Genomic DNA, 26234 nt, shown 5'->3' with positions numbered 1-26234 from the left:
CAATTCTTATTTCTGTATAATGGGTCCTGAGGTATACAGGGGGTGTTTTTATTTCTGTCCTGGACACACCTTCGTTCTCTATTGTAATGGGGATGTCATTGATCTTTGAACGTTTTGGACCAGTATCACAGTCGCAGCAATTAACTGTATGCGATGGAGTTTCATAAGCTACCAGATGACACATTCTCGAAAATCTGGTTATATTCTAATTCTGTGATCTACCAAGGAGTTTGTGTTTTCTTTACATCTATGATTTTAGGGCTTGAGGTGAAGCCAGTAAATCTTCATCATACCCTCATGTAGATGTTGGTCCGCCACACCCTAGCTATTCTTCACCATGGGATACTTTCGCCATTACCCACTTTACTTCTGTGGGATTGAGTTTAATATTGAACTGGCTGTGATCACTTCTATGGCTTATCCACTCCCACATGGATGTGGTCCCTTCCTTTTTTGCCATGTTTTATCCAAGTTTATCATGGCAAGAAGATATCTGGCTCATATGAGGTGCTGTGTCCTTCCTTCGATCGTCTGATCTGTTTTTCTTCTTTACAGAAGTATCCATCAGACTCGTTCAGTGGATATGGTTGTTCATCCCTCCTCATTTTCAATGTAGGATTCTAACTTATTTTGAGAGAGGAGAGAAGTACCATATCTATGTATGTAAAATCGGCTCGTTTGGGTTGAGAAAATATTTTACGTAGAAGAGCGAACAACGTTTCGACCTTCTTCGGTCATCGTCAGGTTCGCAAATAAAGAAAGAGATAACTGACTGGAAGCTGACCACATGTTTGGAAGGGGTTGTGTAACTGAGTGTCGGAATGTAGAGGGCGGTGTTATAATGGAAACCAGATTCAAAGAACATAAAAAGTTACCTTCACACGTTTTCGAACACTGCAAGTCAAATATACACAACATAACGACAGAAAACACTCAAATACTAAATAAAGAAACAAACATTAACAAACGCAAAATTAAAGAAGCCTTACTTATACAACATCTTAAACCCAAAATAAACCAATACAAAGGAACACCTTTATACCTATATTAAATATAATAAAATAAATAATATAAAATTATATATTCAAACATCTAACACCGCCCTCTACATTTCGACACTCAGTTACACAACCTCTTCCAAACATGTGGTCAACTTCCGGTTAGTTACCTCTTTCTTTCTTTGCGAACCTGACGATGACCGAAGAAGGTCGAAACGTTGTTCGCTCTTCTACGTAAAATATTTTCTCAACCCAAACAAGCCGATTTTACATATATGTTTCTCTACAAGTGGGATTTCTCGACATCACTGAAGTGCCATATCGGAAGTTATAATTTTCCTATACTGAAAATGTATTTTCTGTAGGTACTCTCAGGTTCACAGATCAGATTTCTCAACTGGGGTGTTAGTACCCTGATCTCTCCGAAAAGTAACATCATATATTTGTTATTAAAAATTTAAAAAAATGTAAACAAATTTTCAGTACCCTGATTGCTCCAAAAAGTAACAATATATATTTACTTTTAAGAATCAAAAACACTAAACATAAATGATTCATTTCAGATAGTGGTTTTACTTTCTTAACGCATGTGACATAATACCAAATAAATTTCAAATAAGCAATAAGTTTTCACGATTCTTCTGATAAGCAAAATCATTGATAATATCTTTATTTTAACAAATTATATCCCGCAGACAAATAGGGATTTTTGTTTTCCATCGAGAAGACCAACCGAAATCTTTCTTTCTCAAGATTATTGATTCTCATTCAGTCCATAAAATTCACGAAGTAATGAGACATCATCTGTATCATCTTCTTTTTCTGGTTGCATTATGACAGAAGAGAGACAGCAAAGAATGCTTTGATCATTTTCAGCGAAACGAGATTGAATTTGCTCTTTACAAGCCTGAAATACGGGAAACAAAATGACGTCTCTTGCATCAGAGGTTGGATTATCAAAATCTTCAGTAGTAGATGCAAATCCAGCTTCTAATGATTTGTTTGTTTATTTTTTGAATTTCGCACAAAGCTACTCGAGGGCTATCTGTGCTAGCCGTCCCTAATTTAGCAGTGTAAGACTAGTCATCACCACCCACTGCCGACTCTTGGGCTACTCTTTAACCAACGAATAGTGGGATTGATCGTCACATTATAACGTCCTCACGGCTGAAAGGGCGAGCATGTTTGGCGCGACGGGGCTCAAATTACGAGTCACACGCTTTAACACGCTTGGCCATGCCGGGCCATACTTCTAATGGATAGTCTGTTGGTATTTGGTGGCAAGGAATAGTCAATTCTTTGAAACTGATATCTTGTTCTTCCTTAACTTTTTTCTCTTTCGTCGAATTTGTGGTTTCATCCCATAGTTTCGAAAATTTTTCGTCTGCTTCTAGTGACTTAAAGTTGTTAATTGTCGCATCAGCAGATTTTTTCCCCAAAAAGACATCATTTTTTTGATTGAAGGTAAGCTGACAACAATGAAGTTTTAATCAAGTTTTTACAATACTAGGAGTGGGAAGATGAATTCTGAGTCACAGATTGAAAGTAAAAGGCTTTTACACATGGCCAAAGTGCTGTGATTATTTGAAACAGCTTTGAGAAGTGCGATAATTGTACTTTCAATGTATTTCTTCAAAACCGCCGCTGCGGGTCTCACTCTGAGGCTGAAGTACAATGACTTTCTCTCTGGGACGTTTTTCAATTTCCTAAGAAATTTGGTGATGCTTGGAACTTACCTTGGCAAAAGAACGAATTGATTGTATTGTTCTTATAGTGTCTCTCAGTGACTGAGCTTTTCTTTAGGGTTTTTCGGACGGCAAGATTGAGCAAGTGACTAAAACAATGGATATAAATTGATTGGGGGGTCACAATTTTGATTAGATTTTGAAGCCAACCCACCATGTTACTGGTGCTGTCGTATCCTTGGCCAACTATCGAAGAAAGGTTCATACCCTGTTGCACTACAATTTTTGCAATAAAATCAAAAAGGGCTTCGGCTTTCATTGATTTCGCTAAGAAGAAGTCTAAAAGCTTTACGTTAATGACATCTTCTCAAACGTAGTGAAAGCAGAGAGAAAGTTGCTCGTAGTTTCATCTGCGATGGCAGAATAAAAACCATTGGATTTTACTTCATTGATTATTAATTTTTCATGCTCATCGCAACCATATTCAAAATTAAATTTTGTATATCCCAACTCAATCATTGTTTATGTCGGCCAACAAGCTCTGTGAACTTTTTCTTAAACCATGGAAGACCCTTACTCCGCAGTGCAAAAATTCAAGAAAATTCCATCGATTTACATCAGAAGAATCACATACATTAAGACGATCTGCATGGTCACCCCTAATGGCAATGCTTTGCTTAACAAGAAAAACGAGTGTTTCTATCTCTTTTGAAAGATAATGTCTGTTCAGTTGTACTTCATTTTCCCTTTGTTTTTTGGCTCAAACCAGTACAGAGCTCTGACGAATTTCTGGTTTTTTTGTATGGATCCATCCTATCATTGAGTTTTGATTATTTACACTATGAGCGTGTTTTTGCAATTTTTCTGGTTTTGACCATTTAAGAAGTGTAAATATCTTACAAGATTTTGGAACAAATTTCTCACAAAGGTAATAAGTGGCAGAACCAAAATCTTGATGATAAGATACCCTGGGAGATTTTTATACCACTTAGTTTGAAATGATTGGCGAATCCCGTATATAATTTGAGATGGAAATTTCGAAAGTTTTGGTTATTGTAGACCAGCAAACTCAGAACCACTAACTTTTTCTGCCGACTGTTCTTTCCGAATAGTTTCATTTTTATCATCTTCTGAATCGTTACTGGGCGAATCAGAATTTACTATAAGAGGTTCCATCTCTTCCAAGTGAGTTTCTTTCTGAAAGTCGTGTTCCTTTTTTGAAATAGTGCTTTCGACTTTTGTCAAAACTGGATCAGTCAAACTGATTTATTAAGAGTTTCAATCAGTCTTTACTTCAACTGAGTATTATTAGTTTTGATTTCCGTCGCGAGTGATGGTGTACATGTAACGAAACAAAAAAACTTTGATATCTTCTTTTGCAATTGTGTTACGATTTCTCACACACCTAAGCATTTGACTCTGCGACGATCACTTGCATGTTTTTTTCCAGAATTTTTGTGTTTATTACGAAAACGACCTAGTATTGAAAAAGTAAAACTGATTAGTCCAAAATGGGGAAAAAACCAATGAAATGAAAATGACGAGTGTAATCTTAAAAAATATTATATACTCATTATTCAAATGATACCCATGACCTCTCATGCCAAAAATACGCCAAAAATTAATGTTTTAAATCTTATTAAATTATTCACAAGATATAAATACATCTTAGATCAAAATAAACATTTAATAATACAATTAAGAGTCTTTGTGTGTATTTTTCTTCCAGCAAAGCCACATCAGGCTATCTGTTGAGTCCACCAAGGGAAATCGAAACCCTTATTTCAGGATTGTAAATCCGAAGACCTACCTCTGTACAAGCGGGCACAATGATAGATTTGGTACAGAATTACGTAGTCATTACATTATCTCGCTTCATCCACTGTTCAATTGTTTTCTAAAATAGATGCGCTCGCTCTCTGACAGTAAGGAAATAAGAGAAGAAAAAATAAAAGTCAAATATTAATATTCATATTCTTACGGTGATTTTTCTGTCTCTCTATCCGATCCATATTTCTTCCCTATTTTCTTTCCTTTTTTCTTTTTCGTCTGTTTTTTTTATCCTTTTCGGCCCGTCATGGTCTAGTGGTTGAGGCATTCGACTCGTAATATGAGGGTCGCGGGCTCGATTCCCCGTCGCACCAAACATGCTCACCCTTTCAGCTGTAGGGCCGTTATAATGTGACGGTCAATCCCACTATTCGTTGGTAAAAGAGTAGCCCAAGAGTTGGCGGTGGATGGTGATAACTAGCTGCCTGCTCTCTAGTTTTACACTGCTAAATTAGAGACGGCTAGCGCAGATAGCCCTCGTGTAGCTTTGTGCGAAATTAAAAAATAAAACAAACAAACAATCTCTCTCCGAGAGCGTATGCTTTTCTCCGAAGTGGGGGTCAAATGATTCCCTGACCTCTCATACCCTTCGGCATGGCACTCCCATCCATTTACACTTCCCACCATCCTCTCTAGAATCTTCTAGTGCTTACGTTTTCTTTTGTTGTTTTGGAATTTCGCACAAAGCTACTCGAGGGCTATCTGTGCTAGCCGTCCCTAATTTAGCAGTGTAAGACTAGAGGGAAGGCAGCTAGTCATCACCACCCACCACCAACTTTTGGGCTGCTCTTTTACCAATGAATAGTGGGATTGACTGTCACATTATACGCCCCCACGGCTGAGAGGGCGAGATGTTTAGCGGGCGCGAACCCGCGACCCTCGGATTACGTGTCGCACGCCTTACGCGCTTGGCCATGCCCGGCCTTACGTTTTCTACCGAACTTTGAAGTGATAATTCGGTAGTGGCGCATCGAGAGAGTCATATGCGTCATGTGATAGTAGTATTCTCCTATTGTTGGAGAGATGACACTTGATGATTAGCATGAGAGACGTGTTGGAATTTTTAATTTAAATAGAGGGATGCGAAAGGAAAGTGACACGTGTTAGAAAAAAGTTCGCTTATCGAGGGGAACACAAAACAGGAAAAACTAATCTTGTGGAAGAATGGAAGTACCTATCTGAAATATATTTTCAGTATAGGAAAATCATAATGTTACTCCCATTGAACTACATTTTTTTAAAGGAAAGAAATGAACATCTATTGTATTTCAAATGTACCTGCATGAAAATTCAGAATGTCAACATTTTGTCAGTGATAATTATTACCGAAAGTAATATTAATCACATTTAACAATCATATTTTTGCTAAGCGTTTTAAATAACTTTAACTCTTTACACTGAACATAATAATATGTGACTATGTATTGCTTTTCTCCTGAAAATTTAAATTACTTAAAAATCAGCACAATAAAATCATGTTTTATATTTTTGTTCAAAACACAAAACTACGCAATAAACTATGGATAATATGAAACAAACCAATAATTATCCATTTTCTTCCTTTTCTAATATTTTAAATTAAAATGTTCTTATTATATATTTATTATTAAAAAAATAGGTGTATACAACTATTCTTTTATAATGTTTATTATAACTGTATTGAAAAGAATGTGCTTTAAACTTCAGCGTCCTCTAGAAAAAAAAAATTCTTACTTAGAAAATGGCTGCATCTATGATCACCTCGAGATTATGTGGGGGACCAGGTACGAATGTTGTTTTGAAATGGTTATTTAATTTGTGGTGAGGAAAGTTAAAAAAAGTAATATTTACTTTGTTTTAAATACAAAGAAAAATAGCTCAGCAAAAACATAAGTATAAGATAACAGTATCTCTACACGTGTGAATCTTGGAAATGTTTCAAGTTCAAGTGAAAAAGAGTATTATGTAAATTTTTAGCAGAATGGGAAGAAGTGATATCCTCTATTTTTGTATAAATTAAAAGTTTTTGTTACTGTATTGAATTATATTAATTTTTATGTTAATCAAGCATCTTATTATAGATCCTGTAATAAGAACTACAAAATATTGTTTAATTAACCTGTACTTGTAAACAATCATTTGATTGATGTAGTTTTACACTTTCGTTTCAGCTTTGATTATGAATTTAGCACGATTACAAGTCGTAGTTGATACTCATATGTTTTTTTAAAATTAGAGCACTGCTAATATCCCTAGTCAATCATAATAGTTTCATAAGACTTAGTTAAAGGGGATGTTCTCGGGAATCTTTTTACAACTGTTTAGTCTTTTGACAATGTGTCAAGTTTCCCATGAACAACCTATACTGAACTTGAAAGACTACTGATAAGTGACACAACTTTGCAGTGGTTATAATTTTTAGTAACCTTCTTGCTGAGAATTTTGCAGTATGAGTTATGGAAATGTATACTAGTATGAGGGTTTCATTTGTTTTTAAGTAGCAAAAATAACAGTCTTACTTACCACTGTATTCTACAATATAAAATGAGTAGATTTACACTGCAGTTTGAATTACTTATTTAATAATCAACAACTTCCAATTAAAAATTATACTTGTGCATTGATGTTTCATAACATGAGAACATCTAATTGAAACATTATAGATAAAATTACTTTACCTGGTAGTGTGAAAAATTGCATGAATGCTATGATAAAGTGAGATAAAATGTAATTGTAACAAAGTACTTCAATTTAAAACATGAATTTATATTATAATGATAGATAATTGAGAACTCTGAACAACCAATGTTAATTAAGTTATGTATTTATTTATGAAGTTAAAGAAAAGTTTTGTGTTTTCATTAGTTTCAAAATTTGTATATAATGATTGACAGATGTGTACTTGTAGTAAATTCCAACCTTTCTCAGTTATATCTCATAGCAACTGTTACATTATAACTTCAAGTTATAGCTGTTTAGGTCTACTATGTGTCAAGGGCTAAAGTTCTTTAGATCTCACCATGTTCTATGCTGTGATATAAAGCAAACTGTTTTCAATCCAATGTATCCTCTGCTTACAGCTACAATATATCTTTTATTTTTGACATGTATGTTGGAATTGTGCATACACACACATTTATTATATATAAGCCAATGGCAATAATAAAAACAAGAGGAAAAGACAAAGATAAAAAATACACAAACATATAGTAAGAAGTTCTATATTTCAGGAATGTTATGAAATATATTCCAAAATAAGTATTTTGCTTTTTAATCATCACATACATATGTAAATCCTGTGAGACAAAGAAAAGTACACAAACAGGTAAAGTAAAAAAAAAGTAACAAAATTGATTATAAAGTTGTATTAACAACAATAATTGTTTGTTCAGTTTACATGGTTTCAATAATTGGCTTTGGCTTAATTTAGCTGTTATTGATATTGTTTTTCCTTATTACATTTTTTTTTACCTGTTTGTGTAATTTTCTTAGTCGTCTTTTACTTTGTTGTTTTACCTTTGTCTTTATTATCTAGTTCCTACATAAGCTTAAAAATTAACAAAAGAAGACCACAAAGTTTATTATATGACTTTTTTTTTAATTAAGTGACTAATAGGTATTAATTAATGGTTTCAAAGTTTTGAGTGCATGTTTTCAAATAGCAAATGTTTCTGGGTGGGTAGAAAACACTGAAAACAATGAAGAGAGCTAATGTGTCATATGTCACTGATTCTTACTTTCTATGGACTTACCCTATTTTTAGGTGCTAACATTATCCATTGATCATTGCCAAAATAGTGCATAAATGTGTAACAATCAGTGTTATTTATTTATAGTTAACTTATAAGTGGTGGCAGTATGGTTGTTTTGAAATAAACAGTGCAAACTCAGCATGAAATAATACTGTAGACATTTTCTATTTGTTGTTTTTATATAGTAATTTAGTAGTTTCATTATGGGAAATTTATGTTTTTCCAAATAACTTCTTAGTTGGACAACTCCCATGAACAAAGAATCAGTTCTCCAGGAATCACTATTACTAACAACGTGCCTTCTAAGTTTTTCAAAATTAGTATACTGCCAGTTTCTATAAGTTTTATTAGCAAAATGTCTTTGGTATACTACTCCCACCCATCACCAATCAGTTTGAACATATATAACGTTTTTCTAGTGTAATTAGTAGCAAAATGGGATACTAACAACCAGTTTGAACCACAAGTTTCTAGGTATTAGTACATAGGATTAAAAATGTCTTTAGTCTTGAAAAATAAAACTTCATGACTTGGTACCTTCAGACTCCCACCCATCACCATTTGAATGAGGTGCGAGTTATTATCAGAATTGGCATATTTTATAAACTGATTTGTTTTATTAGGTGAAATTATATGAAGAAAAGTGTGTGTATGTGTCTTTATATATATACAGACATGTTTCAATATAGAAATCAGGAGGTAAATATGAATGATAATTATAAACAATGTTGAAAGTGATCCCCATTGGCATCAATACAGGCCTGGATCCTTCTTATTTTGTTTCTAAACACCACTATCAGTTGCTGGCTTGAAATTGAGTGAATAAAATATTATTACAAAACTGCACATGGTTGAAGTATATTACAAGAGCTGCTCAAAAATAGGATTGTTACGTGATCCCTTCCCCAAATGCAGATGTGCATGTATAAACTGACTGTCAACAGGTTCAGGTTTATGATTTCTTAATAGAGTAATTTATTCAGTCTTGGATTATAAGTATGCAGTGTTACATATTACAGTTTACTTCAGGTGTCTCCAATTTATTATATGTACATTATGTAGGCTTACCATACGTCCCAGTTTGAGGGGTCTGTCTCGGGGTGTCCCATTTGATTTCCTAATTTGGCCTGGTTGACACTGAATTCTCTCAGAATGTCCTGGTTTTTGATGAAAAGGCATAAACTCCAAAAAGGATAAATGGAAAATCTGGATAGAATCCTGACTTAGTGTTGACAAAAAATAATTAAGTTTTCATTTTATTAATTGATGGGTTGAGGAGCCATAGTACTGTAGCATACAAATTTTCAAAGCGATTGCATCAGACAAGTGTAATGATTCATCAGTAGGCTGCTATTGGGGATATGCACCTAATGGCAGTTGCACAAGTGCTGAGTGGCAGCATATGCAAAGCTTTCTTTGAGCAAGTGTTTGTGCTTTGTGATTGCTTTACTTATTACAGCATTTATTATATTAATCATACAGTACATGCTGAATTGTTTTCGTTCTTTTGTTTTAGAAATTAATCCTAGTCATTATGTCGAAAGCTGGTAAAAGGAAGTGCACATTCAACAGTGAATTGCAAAAAAAATATCCATTCTTGAAAAACATTTGTGGCAAGGAGGACAGAGTCAAATGTTTGCAGTGTTTATCTGAGTTCTCTATTTCACATGGTGGCCGCTCAGACATAAAAGACCATTTAAAAGTGCTAAACATGCAGCTCGTCTATCAGTAGCTGCTGAAAGTTTAAGAGCTGATGTATTCTTTAAAAAAACAGTGTCTGAAGAGAGTGACTTGTTAATAGCTGCCAAAGAAGCAACCTTTGCTTATCACAGTGCTGTTTATAACATAAGCTTTAAAACATCTGATTGCTCTTCCAATCTGATAGCAAAGTTATTTGAACCAAAGTTCAGTTCTGCCAGAATGAAGAGTGAGGCTATTATTTTGAATGCAATTGATCTTTCAGCAGCAGAAGAATTGAAGAGAGACTTAATAGAGGTCCAGTTCATTTCACTTACAGCAGATGCTTCAAACCGAAAAGATGCCAAAATTATACTTGTCATGGTGAGATATTTTTTTGCCAGAGGAGAGAATGAATGTAAAACTTTTAGACTTTCAGTCGATTCCTGGAGTGACATCAGAAATTTTGACAAATTTCTTGGTATACACTTTAACACTCCTACGAAAAGACGTTTCTAGTCCTGATTTCTCCAAGCCCATTCCCCTGGCTGTGGTTTCGCTAGATAGTAGATAGGGACAGTGGGAATCTCGTTAATCCATTCATTAATGGATTTAAATGGCAATTTCATTTAAATACAAAATTATTAGCCTAATATTAATAACCTTTCCAGTTGCTCTGGGGCCTATTAGGCCCCACTTTTCGTAGGAGTGTTAAAAATATGATTTATCAAAAAAATTTGTTGCTTATTGTGTGACAACTACAATACAAATGTTTGAGGTTTAAAGAGAAAGGGAAAAAACAATGTATATAGTCTATTGAAGAAGAAACCTGGCAGAAATATTGTTGGTGTATAAATCTTGCCTGTGATAAGAGAAATGTTGCCAGGGCTAACCTTTTAAGTTCTGTAAAGTGATTTTCCTTTTTAACTTATGGTATCTGTATTGTTTGGTAATATCTTGTAATAGGATATACCATGTAACTAGGATCAGGCAGTGTTATTCAAACCACCTGTACTTTAACTAGTACATACTAGTAGTGTCAAAAGTTTGTATGTATCATGAAAAAAATTACAAGGATGTGTTGAAACAGACTTGTGTGACAGTTTAGAGAAATTATATTCAAGTACTAAAAATCTTTCTTACTATCACATCTACAGTAATGATCAAATGCACCTGCACTGGACTAAATGAAAGTAACCACCATAGTGCATGGTAAATGTAAGATATTTTTCAATACAATAAACAAAAATACAGCTGCCAAGAAAAACTTGAGGTAAACATATTTATGAAACAAAATGTTTTCTAAATACATATATAAATGTTAAATCCTATTTAAAAGTAAAAAGTACTTGTTTATTGTTTGTTTTTGGTTTTGTATATTACTTGAAACCATAAGGAGTATATAATTACTAAAAAATTCAAAATAAAAAAAATTGTATTTTATGGGTAAGTTTTTGGAGATTTTAAAATAATGTACTAAAACATAAGTAAAAATTGAAATTTGGAATAAATATCAATAGTTGTATCATAAATGACTCTTCCTATTGCAATTTTCCAAGATGTTAAAGATGATAATGTAAAAAATGAAACAAAATATAGCAAGACTTGCATTGGGTGTGCAGAAAGTTAGTAGTTGATACAGTGATTGGGTTAGAATACCAACATCAAAACCACTGAACTGTTGGATTTTTCAGGAGTATATTTTGAAAGTGCTCCTCCAGTTGTGATCATGTTTGACTGTAGATAGGTACTTTACTTTACTGTAGCAGGATATGTTTTGAGATTGCCATTGTTATTTGTATTAGTATTATTTGACATTTAACCATACTCAATCACTTTATTCAAAAGTAACAGCATTTGCTTCATAGCAGTTACTGGCAGTAGAACCTGAATAGAAAGCATTGAGCTGATCTTCACTTTTCTTTTTCAAAACCAACAACAAAACAGACTTTCCCCTACTTTCATACCATCGTTTCTGCTGTTTGAATTTCCTCTTTTGTGTATCAGGTTTATACTGTTGAGACATTCCATGATTGGAAAGGGATTTTAAGCTAACAAGAAAAAAAATCCTTGAAATCTTTAAGTTATAGATATATATTTAAATGGCAAGCTGAATTCTAGATTTATATAACTCGAAATACTATTCATAAAAATATTATAAATGAATGTTAATAATACATATAACAAATATTCATGCATTTCCACTCTTGTGGCAAAAAAATGAAACTGTTAGGTGAAAAACAATACACTGAAATTGAATATATGTATATCTGTGTTGTGTGTGTGTATATATATATATATATATATATATATATATATATATTTTACTACATATATTTTTTCACATGTAATATACCACACTTGTGGTTTTTTTAACAAGAATAATGAAAACCTAGCAATGAAGAGGAAGTCTATTTTGCAGGCAGCTCTACCAATTTCTACTGTAATCACTTATTACAGACTTGTATTAAAGAGTGAAATAACCCTTATTATTATTGACTTGTATGGAGAACGTTAGTATTAAAATGTAGATACATCAATTTTTTATATAATACTTAATGTTTAATTTGCTAACAAAATATTTAAATAAAATCTTAAACTCAATATACATGACAATTGTAACACAAGTTCTCTAAACCTTTTGTCTTTGAAAATTTACCTAACAGTTGTTTTTGAAGTAAAAAATTAACATAAATTCATAATACTATACCATAGATATTCCCTCAAAAAATATAATTTTTCCCAAACTTGGATTTTGTCTATGGAATTATCAATTACAAAGTGAGATGCATTTGTCATGACCATCTCCAACACTGTATTTCAAAATTAACTGAGAAATAATTTTGATGTTTTACCTAATTTAATTTATATCCAATAGGTTATATGTATATATATTTATTTAGATTAAAAAAAAGTATGAAACTTTGAGCAGACTAAAGACATACCTACTTCCTTGAAATCTTAGTTCAAAAGAATCTGGTAGCCTTTTCACAGCTTAATATAGCCAAGAAAACCACTAGGGGACACTCTAAGCTGTCAATTGATTATTCACATGTCATATATTAAAGTAAGTATATAAAGGACCATTTCCAAAAGTGGAAAGAGGTGTATAATTCAATAGATAAGCCATATCTTAGCAAAGTACAAAAAAAATATGAGTTTCTTATTTATATTCTAGCTTGTTAATATTATTCATTTAAGTTCCTAGTTTTTAAAAAACTATAAACTTGGTATTTTGATATCACATGACTCATTAAAATCTATATTTAGGTGCATTCTCCTGATATTTGCTTTTAAAGTAAGAAATTAACTTGTATAATATTAAAAGTTGAATTATAATCTACAATTTGATTTTAAACTTCTTGACATAAATTCATAAAATAGTAGTTCAATAAAATTTTGAATGCAAGTCAACAAATGTGATGACATGGCCTTTAACCCGTGACCTGTCGCAAAAAGGGTTAAGCTATGAATGGTGTATAAATTAATGTTTTTGGCTATGGAAAAAAGGCTCACTCTGAAAATAGTTATAGGATATTGTTAGCTTGTTACATGTTTTTGTTTTGTGATCTTAGGTGTATTTTTAAATAAATAAATAAAAAATTTAGTGTACCAGAAGCATAATTTTATGGTTAAAGCAGAAATTTTACTGAAGATTTATACTGAATGTTTGCAAACCTGTGAATTATGTAATTAAATACAGTATATTGGGTTATGCCTTCAAAGAAGAAGAGGTCTTCATTGCACCTGACCCTTCCAGGTTGCACAAACATGACCAAACACAAATCAATTAGAATTAAGCACTTTCCAAGTGTTTGCTATTATTTGGTTTAAAAGTGCAAGAAAGCAATAAAATTAAGTAGAAAAAAGATATAAATTATTACAAGCTGTAAATTATGTAGGAAATATAGTTTTTAGTTTGAATTTGTAGTCATTCTAGAAAGAAAAATTGAGTACTTCAGGTGGAAGACTTTTGAAATGTCGTCTTCTACACTTGTATCTCCACAACAGGCAGTTGCTGTCCATTCTACAAAGTTTCATTATGAGTACTCTGCCTAAGTAATCTATCAAAAAAAAGAGAATAATTTAAAGTTTTTCATGTTGATTACAAGGTTGGTCATTTCGTAAAGGTAACATTTTATGAGAATCTCAAGCCCCGTGAAACTTTGGAAATGTAATCCTTTGCCTCTCTCATGAAATAAAACATTAAATTAGACAATTATCACATTTAGTTTATAGTATAATGATCTACCCTAATATTCTATGTGAATATTGATCAAAAGCAAGTTTGTGTAACAAAGAAAGTATGATGACAAGTTAGTCTGCTACACTTAGAGCTGCAACCACTAAATTACAGGGTTATTCAAATAAAAAGTGTTAAAAATCTCAGTTCAGGGATACAACATAGAAATTGTTCATGTTCAACTTTTGATGTGTACACATGTGACCAACAAGTTTCTAGAAGCTTAGGTAAGATGTTAAATGTGGTTAATTAAATACATAACAGTATAATAATGTACTGCAGTAATCATAATATTTCCTAATACTCTGCCTTTGTCTTTTGACTAATGTTGGTTGTGGCAGTGCATATTCTGACCATTAGCAATGAATGATAATCTTTATAATATTTATTACTCATTTTGTCTCTCTCTTATTTATTCAGTTACTTTTTTTATATTTTATCTTCTCTCTCTTTTGGGTCCATGGAATGTTTCCCTGGTATTCCTGTCTTTTCAGTAGGGTCTGCACACACACACACAGTTTTTAATAACTGAGAGGAAGTTCTGAATTTTCATAATTTTCTAATTTTGATATGATACAGTACTTACTTGCACTCACAAAATTATTGTCATTCAGTGTTGCTCTCTATATGCAAACCTTTCTTTATGCATGCCACAAGCCTTGTGCTTTCCCTTGTTTGAATTAGTACATTCTAACATGTGTCTCATGCAAATCATCATGCATCATATATTAATCAGTAGTAGCATAAGATATTCACCTGATGTATATGACTCCCTATACACTCCTATACCAAACCTTCTCATTTGGTAGCTTTCAGGTATGGCCATTTTCTTTTGTGCTTCACTTTTACTGTCTGACACATTCTTGATTTTCATTTGTCACATTCATCTCAGTTTATTATTGTAGCTTTTCTGCACTGGACAGTTTCGTACAGTTTTTATGAGTTAGGAATTCCAAAGTCAATGTTACCACTTTGGAGTTCATACCACTAACTAATCTGCTCTCTCAAGCCTTGTGTGTTGGTGACCTAACTGTAGATCATTTTGATTTTGTCTGTTGGGAGATTGAAAATTACTTGGATCACACTCTCTACCCTGATGTTTCCAGATCTCCTTTAGATTCAGTTGACAATATTCAACATTATGGCAATTTTGATCATCTTTTTCCTTCTCCTGAATTTGCTGTTTCTTCCCAGTTCCAGTCTGAAGATTCAACTAGGCCTTCCTTGGATTTCATGGATTTTGTATGTCAGGTTTGTGAATTTTTATCTCTTTCTCTTATTTCTTATTCACCTGATCCTCCTTTATTGCACGATTATTCTTCTAAATTATTTTTGCTATTTCCTCCCCTCTATGATATTTGGGTCCATTTTCTTTCCCAATTAGATAATGAGGTCAGTATGTCATGCTCCCCAAGAGCAGGTGATCTTTTGCTTATTGTTGGGTGGTGAAATATCTGTTTTTGGGTCACCTGACATGTTATATAAATTATGCTTGTCAGTAGTTAGTTTGGTTCTGTATTACCTCTTTGAAAGGCTGCTTCCAAACCTAATGTTAGTTTTGCACATGCCCACTATTTTTGGTGTTGTCTTACATTTACTACCCTTCTCCAGTATTTGTCTTCTATATGTTTACTATTGGAAATAGTCCATAGAAATAACAATTTTAAGGAAAATTCTTCCACTTTGGCCCATATTTCATCCTCGTCTCTGCTATTACATAAATGGTTTCTTTATTGTTGGGACCTTATTGGTAGAGTTTCCATTCTAGCTCATATTTATTTACCCTTCACTCCTCTCAGGGACTTGTGTCTTGCTCTTTTCTTTCAACATTGTCTTTGACACTTTTCCTGAAGATATTGAGCCATAGGTAACACCTGCCTGACAACAGTCCATCCTCTCAACTTTTGTCTTGACATCAGCCTTCCATGCCACTTATTCCTGTTTCCTGTCCTTTAATCATTCTTTCAGATCTGGGTATTTTCTTTCATTAAGTCATCACTGATGTGTCATGTCGATACTGGTAACTACGCAGTGGGCTTTGAAGCAGGTGGAAAGTTGGTTGTTGGATTTTCTTCATTTCTGATTCCACATTGTTGAGTATCATTGGGTGATAAAAGTAATTTAAAAGGGATTTGTTTTCACGTTTCTTTCTCTTCCTCCTATTTATCCTCATCCTCCTTAAAATCCTTTGCCAGCATCTGTCAGAGGTGGTTCAGGATTTACTTTTGCCATGGACTCTTGAACTGGTTCACCATCCTTTTGAGAGGTTTTACTCCTGTCTTTTTGTAGTTTCCAATAAAACCAGGGATTGGTGGCTGATCATTGGTTTGTCTCTTCCTAACCACTTCATCACACTCTCCACATTCATGGTGGAGTCCACTTTCACCCTGATATGAGTGTTTTCCCCATGATTGGGGAAGACAACAATGGTTTTTCCCCAATGCCTATTTCTATATCTCTTCAATCCTGAATTTAACTTTGGCTTGTTCATCTTGGAGTGGTTTACTAATTTTGGACTCTCTCCTTTGGACTTGCCTTGTCTCCATACATGTTTTGTTGTGTTGTTTGGCTCTTTGCTTATCATATTCATACTCTGGAGCTGTGATTTCATTATGACATTAACAACTGACTATTTCTAGCTTGTTTTAAGCAGGAGTCGACCAATCAGATTCACCATCTCCTTTCTATGGCATCTTGAGTGGACTAGTTGATAAAATTGGATAAGTTAATCCTTCAACTTATCCAATATTAGGTGCATATGGGTGACTTCTTTATGCTTTAGTTATTTTTTAACTTAATCTGCAGTGTAAGACATGTTGACTTGAGTTCTCTTGTTTATTGCTCTGCATAGTCACTGAAGAGATGGAGTTGCTGCAAGGTTATTTATCTTGTGATAGTTCCTTCATGCATATGACCATTCCAGATCATATCAGCCTGGGACTGTGTGAGTAAAGCAGAAGGGGATAGCTGCCTTTCTCTAGGATGCCTTGGGTATGATCTGCTTTTCAAATTAGTGTATTGTGGTGAATTTGTGCACTGTCTCCAGTGCTGATGTTGCTCTGGACTCTTCAACACATTCTTACCCCCACTTTTTCAGGTGGAATATGGGAGTCATTACCACTTTCCAGTTCCAAATTGTTGGGTAGTTGTTCATGGAAGCACACTTCTGAATGGGTTCCACAAAAAGTTGGCTATAGCCATTTATTTGAGAGTTGGAATGTGGTATTCTGCTGGTGTAGATTCAGCATGACCTCCTATTTGATACTATTTACATGATCACAGGAGATGACCCATGACGTTTCTGGATGATGTGGCCTCTTTCTACTATTTACATGTACTTCAATATGTGCAACCACTGGAGTTGGACCATCATCATACAACCTAACATGGCCTCCTTATACTATTTACTCTACCATGGAGTTGGTTCATCACTGACCTGGTTGACATGGAATTTTAAAATTGATTTACAAATACAGTTGAGTTAATCCATCAACTTAATGGTTGATGTAACCTGTTATTACATATTACATACCACCTGGATTTGATCCATTGCACATGCACCTCACCCCTTTTGATTTGGAACCCTCATCCTACCTTCACAAGGACTTTGGTTCTCAGCATTGAAGTGCTGGATTCATGTGAACCAATTAACAGTAATCCTTGCACAAGTTGAATCGGTTCTATTGATGGCAGATGCAGATTATTGTACAGTGTTGAGCAGACCTTAATCCCTATTTCTTGTTTTGGAGGTGAAGACAATATGATTCTCATCTTATTCTTGTGTGGATGTTGGTAACCTCATAGAGAAGGTTTTGAATGTGGTTAGTTGACTTGCTGAGTATGGTCCTACACACCCTAGGCACTCTACACCTCGTAAGTTCTACTCTTGTGTTTTATGAATAATACACAATGGTGAAAAGTATATGTGGCTCAGAAGTAGTGCAGTTCCCTCTGGATCTTCTCATGTTCAGGGGTATCCTCCAGAGGGTTTTGGGTGGGGATATCTTTATTTCCTTGCACCAGTTTCTTCTGCTCAGTGTGATATTTTAGCTATTCTTGTGAATAGAAATAAGTACCATTTTGGAAACTATAATTTTCCTATACTGAAAATATATTTCCAATAGATATTTACTTCTGCTTACACTTCCCACCCTTTCTCCCCACTTCTCTAGTGCACACATGTTCTGCTGAATTTCAAAATGAAGATTCAGTACAGAAGTGTAGAGGGAGTCACATGAATCATGTGAATATACTATGCTTCTGTTGGTTAAAAGATGATGCCTAATAATTTGCATGAGAAAGACAGAATGAGCTAATTCAAAAAGGACGGTAGCGCAGGGCTTGTGGCATACGTAAAGATAAAGTTTAGACATAGAGAGCAGCACTGAATGGAAATAACTAATATTGTGAGAGGAGTTAAGAACCTACATTATATAACAAAATTACAGCTTTCAGCCTTCTTGTTCACAACTTTGTAATCAGTGAATACTTTTTTCTTAGCCAGGATTTAAATATTCTCAAAAACTATCAAATTAACATCTGTCTCACTTATTTTTACATTGATATTTATGAAACAGATACAAATACAATATCATAGAGAGAATTACATGAGGAAATAACTAGCTATGCTATTATTTTGTCATCTCAGGAAATTATTGAAATTTTTTTACAATGAAAATTTTAATTTTATACATTTGTCATTCTTTTATTATAGATACATGTTATTTTTTCCCAAACTGTCAAGTACTGAGAAGCTGATTGGAAAATTCCTTTAAAACTTTTTTCTTACATGAGAAGTAGGTTAGTTCTTACTGAAAGGAAAACCTGTACCAGTTTATTTTAGTAATTTAAAGAACTAAGCATGAAATTTAACAACTTGCAAATTGTTTCGAAACCACAAAGCTTCAAACACTTTAGAATTTAGGCAAGATAGAGGTGAATTTAACCACAAGTATATGATGTAACACAATACCTAAAAATGGAAACTCCATTATGTGAAAGCCAAAGCTGATTGATACTTTGAATAATTTACTACTTTTTATTTTAACAGGAATTCGACACACTCTGGTCAGATATTTACATACAGGAGATCTCTTCCCCAAGGTAAGCAAGTATTGACAGCTCTTTAAATCATGGGATAAATTTTTGTACTATAATGAGAACCACACAAAAAATTGTATTTTCTTTTACAAAAAGCTAGAACTACGTGTATATTTACCCTGGTAAAAAAACAACAATAACTAAATGTATTGCCATTTGTGAAATTGCTAGGGCTAAGTGTGTTCTCTATGGTAACAATGCTATATATCTATTCATTGTCAAAGTATTATATATGTTATCATTGGTGAAAAATGTTGGACTAAATACATTCTTTTTGGTAATAAATATGACTAATTATGTTTCCTGTGATAAAAAACAAAAGTATTAAGTACACTACTTCTGGTAAAAGAAACAAACATCTATATGACCAAATGTTGGACTAAATACATTATCTTTGGTATGAAAGCTAGGTCTAAGTATGGTATCTGGTAAAACAAAAATAGGCTAAAGTATTCTCTCACTTGTGTGAAAAACAGCAAAAAAAAACTAAGTATGCCTTTCTCTGGTAAAAAGCAAAAGACTACTCTGGTAAAAATACAGGACTAAATGTTCTCACTCATTGATGAGTAAGCTAAGAATAAGAATGGTTTCTAGTGGAAAAGCTAAGAATAAGAATGGTTTCTAGTGGAAAAGCTAATGATAAGAATGCTCTCTCTGGTAAAAATGTTAGTACTATGAATGTTTTACTGGTTTTACCAAATGCCATGATTAAATATGTTGTCTTTAGTAAACAAATGAGAATTAAGTCTGTTATTCCTGGTTTCAAACAAATCTAGGACTAAGTGTGTTATCTCTGGTGTTACATAGTGTCAGGACTAAGTATTCTATGTGGTTGAAAAACACCAAGAGTAGTATGTTATCACTAAGAATATGGGTGAGGACTGTTATTTCTGGTAAGAAAAAGCCATGGCTAAGTACAAACTTTATGGTAAGAAAAGATAATGCCATATATGTTATCCATGATAAAAGAAAACCAGGAATAGATATTTTTCTTTCTATTAATAAATGATAGTGAGAAATATATTTGTTATGGCAAAATAGCCAAAACTAAATCTATTCATTTTGGCAAAGAATTAATGATTAAGAGTGTGTTTTGGAGAATTGTCTTCAAAGCATATGATTAAAATTATAAATTTACTAGTACTGTTTTGTCAATTATGTTACATTAATTATTCTGTTCAATTAAAGTGCAATGCATCTAAGTACAAGTAAAATGACAAAAGCTGTTTACCACAATCTTTTTTAAAGATGTGTTTAGAGTTTCATCAAATATGGAATTTTTGGGAGGCTATTTTACTAAATACATTCTTTTTGGTAAGAAATATGACTAATTATTTTATCTGTGATTAAAAAAAACAAGAAGAATTTATATTATTTATGGTAATGCACTGTCTGTTACAAAATAGGGGTAAAACCTCTGAATCAAGCCCTTCAATTAAAACTCCTTACCAATAAAAGATTGTATGTTTTTTATGGGTATAAATATATAACCTGCTGTAAAGTTATATTTGATTTCTTTATTATTGCTATACTTTGGCAAATCAATAGACTTACTAATTGGGACAAGTACTTCATTCTCAAGCAGAATGTTAACTATGTGTTGAGTGAAACAAAACTTTCTTTTTTATAAAAATTTTATAAAAAAATATTTTTATAGTGTAATCTAACTGACTACATCTTGTACTTGTTAAAATTAATAAGGTTTATGTACCATTACTTACTCATTGATCATGTAAATCAGTGAGACATCTATATTTAAGTGTGGGTAATTTTAGTTATCTTTTTTATAGGTCAGATTTTTGACACTTCACTATGGAATTTTGTTAATAGATTTTTGATTTTTACAAAAGCATGTTTCAAACACTATATTAAGCACTTTGTTACAGGTCATTTTATTTATGTATATTTAGGCACAAAGCAGAATTCTTTCTCAGAGGTGGTGCCAGTTCTATTTTCAAAGAGCTTTAGCAAAAACCCCTTCTAGCCCTGGTGGTAAGAAAGTTTTCCAGCGAGATAAGCCTCACTGCAACATAGGTACCATAGGTCATGTTGATCATGGCAAAACTACCCTTACAGCTGCAATTACAAAAGGTAAAGTTACTGTCATCATCACCATGTTGTTTTTTTGAATCTTCAGTTATATGTATATCTTAATTAATTTTTTCTTTGATTTCAAAATCACTTTTGAAATTTGAATACTGTAAAGTATGCTTTGGCACACTTTTGCTAGCACCTGGTGGGTAGGGATATTTAGTAAATTAAGAAAACAATATCTTATTATGAAGTCATATCTAATATATCTTGATGGTCTATAGAAAATAAGATAAACTGTAGTAATACAAGTATTAAAATTGTATGTTATTGTCTTTTAGAAGTTATGTATTATTCAGGTTGTATAATGCAAGGACAAACTGCTACATTTACAACTTGATTTCTTTTGTAAGATCATCTTTATTTTGGCATATAAAACAAATTATAATTAGAAATTATATTATAGATATGGCACAACAAAATCATGCACCTCCCGAATATTTATGATCTAAAATGGAACCACACAGTGTTCTCTATCATAATGTTGAGGTAAATTATTCATGAATGCTGGCTATATGCCAGGAAAGACATCTGGATGTTTTCATATATGCAAAAACCACAAGACATAGTATCAATCAACTAGATCAGGCTCTTGCTAATTGGTTACAAGCATTGTTAGCAGTGTGTGGAACATATTTTAAAACATTTTTTCAAATACCTAAATAAGGCAATCTGCCAATCAGAAAACTTACAATCATTTGAAGAGATAAACTCCATTTTCTTCCAAAACTTCACATAGATGATGTTGGTGGAGGTGTGTTATGAGTAGAAATTAGCATTGGTGAATATACCTACCTACACATCACATTAAATGGTACCATTAGTGCTATGTATTCTAGCAACCACATCCCATGACTTTCTAAAGTATACTTGAGTAATTAGACTTGTTTTCACTGTAAAAAAACAAACAAAAAAAACATCCATCCTTAGTGTGCTAAACTGGAAGAAACTAGAGAAAGAGAAACTGACCTTTACGTTTACGAGACATTAATGTTTTTGAAAATGTATAGGATGCTTTTAGGAAATGCATGACATTTCATAAAGTGAGTCCAGATTGCAACGTTGTCCTGGAGATAGCTCTTTTTGAGAAATGGTCAAGATGCTTTGGAATCATCCTATTTTCTGAATAGTGATAATGTTCACTTGAAAGTAACTACTTTTCTGAGATGTGCTCAAGTATGCTTCAAAAACTTGCTCACATTGATTTATAAATGCAACAATAATGTGAACTGTTCCTAATGATCACACTATGTTGAAGTGAGGCATAAAGAAAAAAAATATCTTGCAAGTATTTATTGTGAGCATAAGTTGTTTGAGTGATTTCTCTGCATTACATAACTGATTATCAGATGACTAACTTTTCATAACTCTGTAATTTAAGAGATTGATATTATTTTATAACAGTGGATTTTTTTGTATTAATTGTAATATTACAAATTCTAATTGTCCCAAAATTTCTTTGAGTTGCATATTTGTTAATATTAGTAAAGTAGTTACATATATTTAAAAACTACTGTTTTATGATATTCATCTAGTTTTGTTGTAATCAGTTTATTTTTCTTTTTGACTTTCATAAAGATTTAAATGCTTAAACGGGTAACTTGTATGACTTTTAATGAAATGAGAAAGTTAAACTAATAATGTGAGTTGTGATTTACTTTGGGTTCTTGTTAAAGTCAAGATTATGACATTTATTATGGCATGACAGTAATGAAATTTATCAAAACATTTTGTAACAATCTTAGTCTTGTAAGGTTTTAAAGTGTATATTTCATTTTCTATTTAAAAATTCATCATTCTGGTTGTTGATTTTGTTCATTTTAAACACCAACTGAAGAAAGTCCATATACAGGATGACTAAATCACTATTTTGTTCATTAGTATTTTTCTAGTGCTCTTAGAAAGTGGGCATGTTAAATCTACTTAACATAATTTTCTACTTACATTTGGCTGCCATTTAGCCTATATACGTATAAACAGAATTCCATGGAAAGTTTCTAGGCTTTTCCTTAGCCAATTTTCTGAGTTGTTATAATGCCCATGTAAAGTGCATAAAAGTAGAAATTTTTCCTGTGTAGTATTTTGTTTTAATGTTGGAAATAATAAGTTCTGTATGTGTGTGTGTTTTTTCAGTTCTTGCAGACAAAAAATTAGCCAACCATAAGAAATATGAAGAAATTGATAATGCTCCTGAAGAACAAGCTCGAGGAATCACCATTAATGTGGCCCATGTAGAGTATACAACACATAAAAGACACTACGGACACACCGATTGTCCAGGCCATGCTGACTACATAAAAGTAATGAAAAACAAATAATGATTCATTTAAAAAGAACTGATTTTCTTAATCATATCAAAATTGTTTTCCCTATTGTTAAGCTATGCTCCACATGCAAAGAACTTAGAAAAATTCAAAGAAATTGAAAGATAGGCCTAGCTCTGCATTTTTACTTTGAGACAAATAACTAGTTCTTTTGTATAATAATGGCTGTTGCTTTAAAATAATGAATATAAAAAGTGTAATTTTACAGGTGTTGATAAACATGTAAGCCACTTTCTACTTTTTGTTCTTGATGACGAGAAACTCGCTTGAAATAAAAATGTATTTCAGAACAGCTGTTCTGAGATACACTTTCTACTTTATTTAGATAACAGGTTCAAATTTCAACATTTTAAACTTGGCCAGAAGCTGTATGGTGGAACAATTCTTTGAGTTTGCATGTATTAAAATTATTTCATGACTGAATATTATTAATACCTAAATCCATCTATTATAATAATATTTACTAAAAAAATGTATAGCTAAATTTGTTTAGCTCTGTAGGGCTGGATACCTAACTTGTAAAAAGGAATCAAATAAGATAGGAATGAAAGTAGACAGATCACTTGATCCAGATAATGATCACATAGCAGATTAAACCATCTCAGCTCTACATGAAGATTAAAATTCATATCTTATTGACTGTTTCACTTTGTCTATCAAAAGGTTGGCATTTGAATAGAATCTCAGCTTTCATCATTCAAAGTATTACTTTAGTTAACTTTAGAATACTACTTTTGTGAACATTTTACAATAGACTGAAATTTTATTATTGGAAATTGTGATTCTGTTTCTTTGTCAGTAGTCAGTAGCCAGCCTTACATAGTTTTTTTATTTAGCATAAATGTTTTTTTTACAATACTTGTTTACTACTTTTTTTTCAACTTAGTAATATTTCTGAAGAAGAATACAATCAATGAGAAGACTATTTGGACTTTTTTTTTTCTGGCACCTTATTTTTGTCTGGCACACAATACACCTCTCTAGGAGTTTTGTTCTTTCATTTTTTCTACAATTAGTTAGACTTTTGGTATGCACACATTCTGGTTTTGGTGTATGTTGGAGATATGGGTGATTTTGATAAATTTCGTTTTTCTGCTCCATGTTACTATCTTTTGGAGGTTTGTTGCTATCCTTTCTTCATATTGTTTCCAGTTGTTCTGTGTTAGGATTTTGACTTGTACACTTCACACATGATGGATATACACGTGATAGGCACAGCTCAGATGTCTTTTGTGTGGCTTTGCCCTTCTTTACTTGTGGGAAATTTAAGTGTTTCATATCATCAGTACTCAGGCTTTGGTAAGTTAGATATTTATGTCCTTTTTCACATAAGTTAACTTAGAGATGTTGTAAGTTAGATATTGATTATTACTTTGTTTTCTCACTAATCTTTCTCAGTTTTCATGTTTATTATCATTATTGCATGTTTTGTAGACTAGGTAAATTTTGATGATGTGCCAGTTTGATATTCATAACTACTTTATTAACTAGGTGTGTTTATATAGTTTGTATGTTGCATATTGTTACTTCTTGTCACATCTATTTCAGTGGTCTATCTGATTAGAATTTTTTCTTATAATTGTTAAATAGGTCCCATATAATTCTAATTATCATCAATGTTGTCCTTATGTGCCCTTTGTCATCTAACTTAATTTAGAGAAATAATTATAGGTTAGGTATTGTTTATTTTCTTTGTTTTCTTGGTTTGCATCTTCATTATTATTATCTACTTTGTGGACGAGGAAATTTAAATTGTTTATCAGTGTGGATTCCTGTACATGGTGAGGGGACCTCCCAGGGAAGGTTCTGTTTTTTCAGTTTATCTTCTCTGGGATCTAAACATCTACTCACGTGTTTGCTGTGCATGGCAACCTGTGAAGGGGAGGAGAGGATCCTGGTGGTTGAGGGGTCCAACCCTAACACACCACTTTGGCCTTGAATTCCTGTAGATGGGCAGTCTTTGGGTGGCCCTTGGCTGGTCCACTTGGGCTAGGGTCAACCAAGTACCAGTGTTGGAAGTTCTCAACAGGTGTTGTGGACATTGTATCTGATGCTGGTGTTTGGGTATAGTGCTCACGAAACCCTGGCATTGCTGGTGGCAAGGACCCCGATGACTATGAGTGTGAAACTGACCCTCATTGTGTCAATTGCGATGGCTTTCACCTGTCCTTTTTTTATTCTTGCCCTAAATAATTGGAAGAAAGAGAGGTGCAGGATATGAAAACTATTCAAAACCCTGAGGTTCAAAAGTTGCTGTCCACCACTTCATCTCGGAGTATGCTGCTGCACTTTGTCCCACTATTACAGTGGGAGTGCAGACAGATCTCTCTCAGTCATTTTCAACATCCATCTCTGTCCCTCGCATACATTACAGCAAATCCCAAGGTCCTCTTCCTTTGGTTCCAGGTACAGGCATTTACTCGGGTATATCTTCTCCCACCCCAAGATTCAAAACGATCATTCATTCACATCCTCAGTCACTGGTATCATCCTCTGCCCAATCGACCCAGGGCAGGATCTGTGAGGTCTCCAGACTTCCCTCGAATAAAGACGAA

The 26234-nt window shown here is 33.1% G+C and overlaps 1 protein-coding gene across 1 annotated transcript in view; it reads left to right on the top strand.

The window, feature by feature from the left end:
* Nucleotides 1-6175: 6175 nt before the first annotated feature.
* Nucleotides 6176-26234, top strand: part of LOC143244696 (elongation factor Tu, mitochondrial-like) — a 40605-nt gene continuing 20546 nt past the window's right edge. The window contains exons 1-4 of the mRNA XM_076489812.1: nt 6176-6276; nt 19215-19267; nt 21175-21355; nt 23489-23655. Coding sequence (XP_076345927.1) covers nt 6234-6276; nt 19215-19267; nt 21175-21355; nt 23489-23655 — 444 coding nt within the window. The 5' untranslated portion in view covers nt 6176-6233. The remainder of the gene's footprint in view (nt 6277-19214; nt 19268-21174; nt 21356-23488; nt 23656-26234) is intronic.

The sequence above is a fragment of the Tachypleus tridentatus genome, chromosome 2, assembly GCF_004210375.1.
Source record: "Tachypleus tridentatus isolate NWPU-2018 chromosome 2, ASM421037v1, whole genome shotgun sequence".
Taxonomy (NCBI): domain Eukaryota; kingdom Metazoa; phylum Arthropoda; class Merostomata; order Xiphosura; family Limulidae; genus Tachypleus; species Tachypleus tridentatus.
This window is presented reverse-complemented; position numbering and strand designations above follow the sequence as displayed.